We start from the raw sequence: 12,057 nt of genomic DNA, 5'->3' as shown, positions 1-12,057 counted from the left end.
TTAGCAGATCACTTGTTGCTGCTTTTTTTTTGTTTGTTTAAAAATATTTTAGGCTATTATTTTCTTTTGTCAGTTCATAGAGGCTATATTACATTTTAAGTATTGTCATAACAGTTTATTATAAAAAAAACAGATGTTTAAGAAATGGAGAGATCCTGTGGGTTTTGCGAGAAATACAGAAAACACCAGGTTTCTCATGAGCTCAGTGCAATTCCCCACTCTCTTTTAAAGAAGTAACGCTCTTGGCTGTGTTCCCAGCATGGTCTGATCTAGGAATGAACATAGTTTTTGCCTAACGATCAGATTCTGGACAGATGAACACATACTGTGCAAAAAGCAGAGAAGGGGAAAATATTAATCTCCATAGCTATGTGGAAACATTTTGTTTTCTAGGAGCATGCTCACCAGTAGCAGGCTGGTTTCTTCTATCCTCACCCAGACATACAAAAATTGACATCAATTCAACTCACAGGGTTTCTCACAGGGAAGCCGCTTCTGAGCTCTTCATTAGTTGGGGGATGTAACGATGTAAACCGGTGGCAGAAGTTGACTTCCTCTCATCAAAAAAATCTGAATCATTTTTTCCGGAAAGATATAGCAGATCTGTAATCTATCTGTAGCTTAAATAAAGAAAAAAAATGCAGCTTCCTTTGAATTTCACCAGCATTGTTCATAACTTTTATTTCAGGTGTCTCCCAGTTGGTACTGTGACCAAATCTGGAGAATTAACAATCTGCACTATGTGATTGTTAATTGTCCTTGCCCTTATATTTCAAATATGTAAAGGTAAATGTGATAAGTGACATAAAAATTAATATTCTTAATGAACAGGAAAAAGTAGTAGTTTTGTAGTAGGAGCTTGTATCTAATATCTGGTCAGATATTAAATATGTACATTTTAAAAAAATACACTAGCAGAAATAAAATTTAAAGTGTGTTGCATTTTACTAATTTATCTGTAATTCAGAAGTTTAGTCTTGTAATTATATAGTGGGCGTTTAATTAAATATTACTGCACTTAAAATATAGAAAATTTTAAAGCATAGTTTTAGGGTGATATTTATTTTGACTAATAATAAATTTTAATTATTGTGAATTGTATTAATGTATATATTTTTGTAAAAATGATACAGGTATCAAAACTGATGAGTTTATGAATAATAAGAAATCACATGAAGTGCAAGTGATGTCTGAGCTTGTGGACAAAATAGCAAATTACTGTGGTATAAAACAGGTAAGAAAGGATTTTGTACTGAATGTTACTGTATAGCTTCCAAATTGTTCTCCTTATTTTGTTCAAATACCATGTTTTGATATTCTGCCTCTGCCGTTCTTATTTTTATCTAAATAATTGTAGCTAAAGAAGAGCATTCCAGTGCAAGCTGAAGGACATTTTTGTTTACACATGCACCAGTATAATGAACTGCCTTTTAGTGAGTCATATTCATTTTATGGCTCAAAAAAAATATTTTTTTATATATATATATATATATATAATCATCCTCTATACATTGAACAGCTAAAAATTGTACTGTTTTTTGCTATGCACAGGTACTATCTCACCTATCTGTATTACATTGCTGGCAATTTACCACAGACATCAGTAGTAGAGCAAGACTTTATCCTTCTGTCAGACACACAAGACTACCAGATAGACACCAATGCTGAAATTCTGGGAAATTTTTAAAGCACATCTTTTTTTTTTTTTTTTTTTTTTTCTGGAACAAGGGATTTAAATTATTTCCTGTTCTTTAATACTGTTGTTCAGCTTTCTTTAATGTGGATGGAGATCTTCAATTAGGAGTTTAGATATGACCTGTTCAGTTTGCAGAGAACACTTGAAGACTTACAGGGATGGGGCCACCACAGCTTCTCTGGTCAACCTGTTTCTGTGCCTCACCATCCTCACAGTAAAGAATTTCCTCTTTATATCTAATCTAAACGTTTTGTAGTTTAAAGCCGTTACACCCTGGCCTGTCAGTATGCTCCCTGACAAAGAGTCCCTCCCCTGCTTTCCTGTAGGCCCTCTTCAGGTATTGGAAGGTTGCTATAAGTCTTTCCATTAGCAACATCTTCATCATTCAGATGGTGAAGAATTGTAGTATTCCTTTCTCAAAATGTGACTGTAACTTTCCTTTTTGTTTTTTTTTTTTTTTTTTTTAAATATATATAGTTATGATTGCACAGTTCTCTAAGTCACTGTTGCATTAAAACTTTGTAGATGCTTATTTGTAGGCCTGTTGACAAAAATACAAGTATCACAATATTCGACTTTATTCGCTACCTTATTTCACATTACATTAGACAAAAGTAACACTTCCTTATTTTCCATATGAGTAATTTGCCTGTGAACTCTTTATATATGAAGCATTATTTGATTCTGTGATGCCAATCTTTGTTGAGATAAGACTAAATTTTTAAGCAGTTGAGTGAAATGAGTTGTTTTAACCATTTTAATCTCTGTAATGCTAGTTAGTGCCTAATGTATCTTCACTCTTGCTTTAGTCTGTAGATGACTAGTTAACCTGGACTCTGTTTTTGATTCTGTTCTACATCTAAGCTGCATTTGCTTTCTAGGCGAGCAGCTTTAGGTGTTAGCTCTAGGAGACTAACTTCCTCCATCTTAATATTCATTCCCAGAAAATTTTCTGGAGGACACATTTTATAGTTATTTAACAATAAACACAACACTAATAAGGTTATCTGCCTAGATTTCATGAGTTATCTGCCTAGATTTTATGCTGAACCCCCTGAGCATTTTTTGCTTTTAAAGAAAGTACGTCCGAGTCTAGTTAAAATTACTGTATCAGATGTGGGTAAAGGAAGAGAGACGGCTGCACTTTGTAAGACTAAGTCTGTGTTGTTTTGATTCCTGATATATCTTGTCCCCAAGATGTGCCTGGCCTTCACAATGAGAGAGTTAGTTGGCCTACTTCATACCTGGGAGGTTGCTAAAAAGTAATGGCACAGGTAATTACCTGCTGGTGGTGGAACATAGGACCATGTTCTGCTTAGTGGTATAGATGTGTCTGCAGGGTTTGATGCTGCCACCGTAAGTCCATGGCAGGTCCCAAAACTTGGATTTTGCTCTGAGTAGCTGAAGAAGAACTTTGTTTTGGAAGTTATTTGGCTCAGACTGAGTTTAATTTAGATAATATAACCAATATGTTCTGGTGAAGTACTCTTCATGGGTTTGTGTCAGGCATCCAGTGTCCATGGAATCTGAGATCAAAACTCTGCATTCTGACGTGTCTGTTTTGTGAGGAACAGCTGCACAGGGCAAAGTGTTAGGCAATCTTCTCGATACAACTGGGATTCACAAGTAAATAGAGAACTGCAATTAAGGCCAAATATTACTGGATGAGCCATGATCAGTTTGTGAGCATCTGCTATCATTCAGAGATGGAGCGCGATCTCTCCAGTAGCTCCTTCAGGAGCCAGACACAGTGACAAACACAGATGCCTTGAACAACCACAAAGAGTAAAAATGCAGACGTAGTAGATAAATAAAAGTAACTTTCTCTATTAATTAGCATGTTTTTTGCCTTGCTTACCTTATGCTTTGGGCAAGAATCAGTTGTTCAAGTGTTGAAGACTTTCATATACTGAAAAAGTTGTAGAAAAGTATAGTTTTCTTATAATGTAATAATAAATGTTCTCTACATTTGCTCGAAGGTGAGTTGGTGGTGTTTCATATAGCATTTTCATTTAGATTTTAAATAGTTCCTTTGAGATTCAGGAATGAAAGGAAAGGAAAACCCATATTCAGAGAGGAAAAAAGTAGAGCCACCTTAATGACCTAACCTAAGTCCCGATGTAGCTGGTTACTCATAAAATCTCAAACCAATCATTATTAAGTATCTGTCAATATGCTGCAATTTCAGCTTGTGATTATGCACTTGTAGTTACAGCTTGTAGTATCTTTAGGATTATTTTCTGTTTATTTTTTGAAAAAAATATAGCATTTAATGAAAAATATGATTGCAATATATCACTGAATATGAAATGCCGACTGCTTTATATTAACTTTTTTCCATTTTAGTCATACACTGTAACAGAATTTATTTGTTCAAAGTTACAAATCCCTAATATATGAAAAGAGCTTTCCAGTACATGTTAAAAAAAAAAGAGAGAGAGAAGCCAGCCTCCTCCTTCTTAGTTATTAAAAAGCAACTTCTTTTGTTTTGGTTACCTTTCAACTTAAGAAAATACAGGAATTGTAAAGTTTTAGGGAAGTTTTTTTCTTTATTGATTTCTTTCTGTCCTTCTCAGCAAAACAAAATGCATGTAGCTTTTAATTAAAATATCTAGAACTATGAAAACACAACACATGTTTTACAACAGCACGTGTCCTCAGGGTGTTTCTTTCAGATATTACAGATCACTGACAGATTGAAAAATGCCCTCCATTTCACCTCCATACCGTGATGTATAATGGGTGGTAGGGGATATTGTCCTCTTGTGGTATTTTACAATATAGTATAGTAAATAATAAAAATGAGAATAAAAGCAAAATTTTTACTACTACAGTAATCACTTCTAGGTTAATTATTTGAGTTAAAACATTAAAGCAAACCAATTTAACATTTTTTTTTCAGTTGTTCACTGCCCCTCTTAAATATCATTCTTATCACACAAGTGGAACTTCTTAGGAAGTAGCTCTTGATTAAAGTTGGAAAAGAAGCCAGTGATAATTCTTCTATGCTTAAATGCACATTTGTTTTCTTTAATGTATTTATGGAAGGTTTCCTTGGAAATTGCAGCATGTGCAGCAGGAGTTGCAGTGTATAACCTAAGTGTAATATAATTCTGTATTCAGCATCCATTAAATTTGTGGTTTGATGCTGGGAAATGCTGGAATGCTTCTGGAAATGGAGTTCTTGATTGTGCAGTGCCAGAGACTGTGTTTAAACATAGTACCCAACTCACCATGGACAGGACCTTTGGAGTTCTTTATATCATGGAAATTTCATTTTAAAAGTTCATGCTTGGCAGATATACTGTGGATTGCTGATTACCTTTCCTTATGTAATCAAGGGAAGGTAAAGCAAGGATTAATTTAATCCAGTCTATTTGTTTAGCACAAGATCATTACCTTCTTATTTTTAGTCAAAATTTCCTCTCTTTTTAGAACTGTTCTCCCAGTGCTAATTTAACAATGTGTTACTGCTGCCCAGAGAAGCTGTGGATGCTCCATCCATGGAAACCTTCAAGGCCAGGCTGGATGGGGCTTTAAGCAACCTGGTCTGGTGGTAGATGTCCCTGCCCATGGCAGGGGGGCTGGAGCTAGGTTATATTTAGGCCAGTCTATGATTCTATGATTCTTTTTGCTTGGAAACAACTAAAAAAATCTTCTCAGTTTGTCTTTACAGCCACTGGAGTTCACATGTATGAGTTAGGAATAATTTACTAATTTACTATCCAAATACTGACTTTCACAGAAATAATTAAAATACCTCGTAGAAGTGGAGGTGTGCATATTCTACATAATAGGTCTGTCACATAAAATGGTGAGTAAAATTATTCCTTAGGAACTTTTATATCATTAATTTTAAATAATCTGGGAGGTTATTGGTGATAAATGTGACAAACATTTTCAAAATGCAAAAGATGCTTAGAACATATCAATTCTATTTCTCTAAATCCTCTCCTGTACAGATTTCATTCAAAAATGTGAGGATTGTTGTATACTTAGATAGCAATCATGTGGTAATATTACATGAAGAATTCAGATGAAAAAGCTACATGTGGCCTAGATAGACAATTTTTACGTAATGGTGTATATTCTCCACTGATTTAAGTAGTCCTTAGTGAAAAAGTAGTTCGTTTCTTTCTAGCTCCATGGCTGTAAGCCTCTTGAACATTTTTAGAATAAGGAATAAGTTTTTCTTTTTCATTTCAGTACAGATATTGATGTGCTGCATGTTCTTACCTAGTAAAAAACAATGTGATTGAGTGTGAGATAGATCCACGTAGTATATGCTGGTATTTAGACTTACACAAATCAATGTAAGCTTTTTATGAATATGTGACAAACCAAGAACAATACATAAAAAATATTCTTGAATTAATCAGTTTCAGGAACATCTACAAAGAAAGTTATTATGGCTATTCCATAGATACGTACCTGAACAGAAGGAAGCATTTTAATTTCTTTCATTTAGAGAAATGTCACTCTGACTATTCTTGTCAAATATGCTTTGTATTATAAATTAAAGCATGCATGATATAAAACTTTGATCAAGTAATTAAAGTTCTCAGGTTGCTCTTGTTTTTGCTACTACTCGGCATAGTGTTTTCCTTCCTACATATTGTCAGTCACTGAAGTAGCGCATGCTATCAGCTATGAGAGAAACTAAACTTTCAGCTAATTATCCCTCTTTTCACTTCTTCCTACAGAACACTCAGTGGAAAGCACATGTGATGCCCTTTGTTTTATTACAAAACCATCCTTATGTTACACATGTAGTGGTGAGCATAGCTGCCTTCCAAGCAGTTGACCCGGGTTCGATTCCCGGACAACGCATCTGGGCTTAAGTTGCGCCAGGGGAGTTTTAGGTTTGATGTTAGGAAGAACTTCTTCACTGAAAGGGTTGTGAGGCATTGGAACAGGCTGCCCAGGGAAGTGGTGGAGTCACCATCCCTGGAAGTCTTCAAAAGACGTTTAGATGTAGAGCTTAGGGATATGGTTTAGTGGGGACTGCTAGCGTTAGGTCAGAGGTTGGACTAGATGATCTTGAGGTCTCTTCCAACCTAGAAATTCTGTGATTCTGTGATTCTGTGATAAGGATGTATGGATCATTTTCATAGAATAGGAAACTTTTATAAATAAGCATTTTGACTTAGGAGATAGTATTTCATATCACACGTCTTTAGGTCATGTCTGAAGTGATTAAGTTAGGCACTTAACATGAAGATGCTTTTTTCTGTATACTTAGTGGTAGTAGTCTCCTAAATACAGCAGCCAAGTGCCTAAACTTAATACTGTGAACACTTAAACTTAATATTCTGAACACTTCCTTTCCTAACTCTATGTTCTGGTGCAATTTAGCAAGGGTAGATGGTGGTGTTAGTGTTTTATGGTTATTTTCTTTAACAGAAGGCAGTTCTATGTCGAAATATATACTGAAAGTCTTTTCCAAAAGTGTCAGAACATGTATAGTGCATAAGTCTTGTATTGTCTGTTTCCTGGAGGAAATCAATTTAGACTTAATTCTGTGTTTTAAAGTCAAAAGGTGCACCAAAAAGCAAATGGATGAAGCATGTTTGGAAATTTCACTGATAAAGTAATTATGAAATTCAAGCTTAATTTTTTAAGCAATTATTTTTCATTTGATTGAAATGTGTCTTGTTGCTCACTAATTTAGTACATCTGTCTCATTTTTATTTGTCTCTCCATTATCTAGGTGATTGATATAGGTTCTGGAAAGGGCTACCTGAGTTCATTTTTGTCCATGCAATATAACTTAAAAGTTTATGGAATTGATTCCTCAAACACCAACACCAATGGTGCTCATGAAAGGAACAGGAAATTGAAGAAACACTGGAGAGCTTATCAGAGTCGAGCAAGAGCAAATCCCAAAAGCCAGAGATTAGAAAAGGCAAATGACAGTCCAGTGCAAAATGAAATTAAATTTAAAGCAGTCAATGAAAGGACCTTAAATAACAGCTGTCTTCAAAGTCAAGACCAAAGGACTACCCAAGACTTAGTTCCTTCTTGTGTTTTCACAGAAGTAACTACATCTGAGACCAGCAAACAAACAGAAATTGATTTGGTGGCTCAGGCACAATGCAATGAAAGTGAACTTTCTGAAGAGGCTATTGCTATTCTCAATGTTCTGCCTGCTGATGCTGTAGAAATTTTTTCTTCCTCCCAGTGTGACAGTGAAGAGCTCTGTGAAGAGGAAAAGGCCCAAAGAAAAATGGCATCTATCAAAGCCAAAGCGAGCAAGTCAAGTGAATCAAACCTTTATTTTCCATTGACTTCCTACATCACTTCAGAAACAGAACTCGGTGACATCATAACAGATTTGGAGGTTATGTTACTCATTTGAAATGTATTGTCCATTGTCTTTATATTGCTGTTTTCATACATACATAATGTTTGATGACTGTACATAAAATGCTATTGGTCAGTGAATATTCGGACCAAATGTTTTTCAGCCAGTTTACATTAGTATTTCTAACATACACAGAGATATTTTTTTCTATTTTCTTCTTCTTCTTCTTCTTCTTCTTATTATTATTATTATTTTGAAGATGTAAAGCAGCCTGTAGAATTTATGCAGTAGATAATTATCAGCTGTCAAAGTAAACAGCATACATACTAGCATGTTCAGGTATTTCACAATTCTGGATATAGATAATATCTAATTATTATGAAAATAACTAAATTTACCACGTAGGCAAGTATATTAAGCACTGGAATTTAAATTTCCATGAAATTTATTATTTTTCAAGTTTTATATTTTTCTAATCTTGGTAAAAGTTTGAAAGCATGACAGAATATATTGACTATAAAAGTCAACATAAAGAGTTTGTAACGAGCTTTATTTGTAAATAATACTTTTATATTTTGGCTTTCCAGAGTTACTGTAAATTCATTTAGTAATCTGCACAGACAAGGACTGTGTCTACACAAACAAGCACAAGCTCAGCTGCTCAAAGGCAATGGTACAAGTCTAGAAGCTGTATGGCTGGTTAGTTGCTGTGCCTGAGCTAACTTACGTGGATTGTGTAGATATATTCAGTCTCTTTTGGAAAGATGAAAACTTGTATGTGTTCAGGGGTGTAATTCATTTTTAATACAAGACTATAGGTTTGTTACTTATGGAGGAGCTGTTTATGCTCCTGTAAAACAGTAAGTGAACCATATGCCTCTAAATTTGCACAACTGGTTTTCATCTCCATTTATCATATGATTTGCATGATATAAAAAGCAGAAGAAATCCTACATCTGTGCCTGCTTTTAAAAACATTACTGTAAAAAAGTAAAAGGTTTATTGTGTTAAAAAAAGTAACAACCAAACTGCACAGTATGTGTGATGAATGTGTATAATTAAAATACCTAAAAAGTACAATCATTTAAATGGCTCTAAAAGTATTCTGTGAATATTTAGAAATAAAAATTTATTTTACAAATAGCTTTACAAACATCATCATTTTTTATTTTAACCATAAATTGATTTTTTCTCAATTTTTCCAAAGCTGGGGAAAATGCCTATTTACTAATCTATGCAGTAAGTTCTGAAAATGATTTGAATTGCCAATGAAATATTAGGATAGAAATGCATGTTTGTATATAGGCCCAGGACTGATACTGAGATATCAAATTTTACTACACTTAAGCCAACAATCCAGAAAGTACTTTCAGTTATACCCAGGCAACCTCAGTGAAGTCAGTTATGGTCCAGAAGTGTACCTGACACAGACATATTGCACTGATATCGTTCTGAAGTTTTGAGCACACTAATGTTCTGTGAACACTGAATGGATGTCATGTGGTAGCCACCTTCCGCTCTCTTTCCCCTGAAAGAATCTAGCAGGGCTAGGGAGGTGATCGTCCCCCTGTACTCGGCTCTGGTGAGGCCGCATCTCAAGTACTGTGTTCAGTTTTGGGCCCCTCGCTACAAGAAGGACATCGAGGTGCTTGAGCGGGTTCAGAGAAGGGCGACGAAGCTGGTGAGGGGCCTGGAGAACAAGTCCTACGAGGAGCGGCTGAGGGAGCTGGGCTTGTTCAGCCTGGAGAAAAGGAGGCTCAGGGGTGACCTTATTGCTCTCTACAGATACCTTAAAGGAGGCTGTAGCGAGGTGGGGGTTGGTCTATTCTCCTGTATGCCTGGTGACAGGACGAGGGGGAATGGGCTTAAGTTGCACCAGGGGAGTTTTAGGTTTGATGTTAGGAAGAACTTCTTTACTGAAAGGGTTGTTAGGCATTGGAACAGGCTGCCCAGGGAAGTGGTGGAGTCACCATCCCTGGAAGTCTTCAAAAGACGTTTAGATGTAGAGCTTAGGGATATGGTTTAGTGGGGACTGCTAGCGTTAGGTCAGAGGTTGGACTCGATGATCTTGAGGTCTCTTCCAACCTAGAAATTCTGTGATTCTGTGATTCTGTGATTCTGTTATTTTAAAGCAGCAGTTTAACTACTGCTTTTGCAGGTGCATATCTTCTATTAGTCTCCAAACTTCATTATTGTTCCACTCTATTTCATGTGGAAGAAAAGATTTGTGCAATGATGAGCTGAAGCTGGCTAACAAGCAAAAAATCTTTAAAAACTAAGGTGAAGTGGAACTGAACTTTTGCCACCTAAAAATGTTGGGTGCTAGGGCAGTCAGAAAGCAATCACAGAGAAGCAGCACAAGCAAAGTGGAAGGTGAGAAAAGTGATGGGAAGAAGAAAGAAAAAAAAAAAAAAAACAGAGGAAAATAAAGGGAGGTATATGTACGAATGCTATATAGTACGGAGAGAAAATCAAAGTAATACATGACAATAAAAATAGATGTGTGCAAAATGACTGCAGAAGGGCACCGCAACTGAATGTACCTTGGCTAATTATTTGTTGATAACCTTTAATAAATAAGGCTGAAATTCAAAGGAACAAGCACTATGTTTACCATGTAGATTTCAATTACTAATGCTGGAAGGGAAAAGTCTTTTTCTGAACAGTGAGAAGAGGGCTGATTGTGATGGAGAAAGAGAGAGAAATGGGAAACTGAGGAAAAAGGAAAGCAGAAAGTAAAATAGGCAGAACAGAGTAGTTGAAGTTCTTTGTTTTTTGTTTTAGGGAAGAAAATACCAATCTGTTGTTGAATGATAGTATGCACACTGCAAAACTGCAGTACAAGTATAGTTCTGGAAATAGCAAAGCAGATGGAGCAGGGCCTGCTCTGCAAATTACACTAGTACTTAGGAAGTGGTTTTGATTTCAGCAGTTCAGAGTAGCAGAAATGCCACAGATAGGTCCATCTGTTTATGTTATGGTAGACAATCTGAAGTAAGAAAAGGAAGTATCAGTAGTAGTAAAAATTGTAACAGGAAAGCGAGGAAAAATGAGACAAAATGGCCAGTGTCCAGTCATCATGTAGATGTCCCCTTCCATGCAGTTAAACCAGCTGCTGTTCACACTCCTAAACTTTTGCTTCCTCTTGGACACTGTGGGTAAAGTATAGAGAGATGTATAGTTCCTAAGTGAACAAAATGCTGAGCAGTCGTTTTCCCCATAAAGGAAGTACACTGTGTTTTCTTAGCACTGAAGGGCTTTTATTGTTCCTAGAAAAATTCCAGAAGAGAACACCAGGAGTCGTCATGGAGTTGTATATTTAAACCTTACAAGTGAATAACCATTTGCAGGATGTTTGGGTTTTGGAGTTGTTGTTATTCATAGTCTTTCAGTTGTACAGGGAGATGCTTTATTGTTGCCTTTTTTTTTCTTTTTCTTCTTAGGACTGTATAATGGTGGGTCTGCATACATGTGGTGATCTTGCTGCAAATACACTACGAATATTTACTGCCAAGCCTGAAATCAAAGCAGTTTGCAGTGTAGGCTGCTGCTACCATCTGTTGTCAGAACAATATGAAAACCAAGAAGGTAATTCTGAGTTTAACTCGTGGCTGCCAGTTTGCATGTTAAGAATATTATACCTCTTAATTAATAACCTCCTGATGTTTGTTCCTTTCCAATAGCTTATTTAATACCGATTTTAATTACTTTATGTGGGTATTTCACTCCCGGATGCCCTGTAGCTTTCCTGTTATGCCAATATTGCTAATATTCTTGCTGAAATTAGGGACATTAGTGCAGAATGTTTTTATGTGGTTATGAATACAGCTGTTTTTATTCCATTACTTCACTCGTAAAATGTTGAGGCTTTTTTGGTCAATATGTTTTCATCCTTTTGAAATATTTTGTACCAGATTTTGCCTTTGGCTGTCGACATGCAGCATCCATTTATGTTGAATTGTACATGTATAACTATAAGCAGAATTAAGTCCTTGTAATGTAAATTATTACTCTAAAAAGCATTCATCTGAGTGCTTTGCTCTGGGGCTTTGCCAGT

General features: G+C 35.7%; 1 protein-coding gene across 1 annotated transcript in view; it reads left to right on the top strand.

Annotated features, from left to right (window-relative positions):
* The window catches only part of METTL25 (methyltransferase like 25), a 65,307-nt gene that overhangs the window by 11,336 nt on the left and 41,914 nt on the right, over positions 1-12,057 (top strand). The window contains exons 3-5 of the mRNA XM_032207792.1: positions 1,134-1,234; positions 7,407-8,036; positions 11,444-11,588. Coding sequence (XP_032063683.1) covers positions 1,134-1,234; positions 7,407-8,036; positions 11,444-11,588 — 876 coding nt within the window. The remainder of the gene's footprint in view (positions 1-1,133; positions 1,235-7,406; positions 8,037-11,443; positions 11,589-12,057) is intronic.

Source organism: Aythya fuligula, chromosome 1 (assembly GCF_009819795.1).
Source record: "Aythya fuligula isolate bAytFul2 chromosome 1, bAytFul2.pri, whole genome shotgun sequence".
In the NCBI taxonomy this organism is placed as follows: domain Eukaryota; kingdom Metazoa; phylum Chordata; class Aves; order Anseriformes; family Anatidae; genus Aythya; species Aythya fuligula.
Note: the sequence above shows the minus strand (reverse complement) of the source record. Positions and strands in the feature narration are given on the sequence as shown.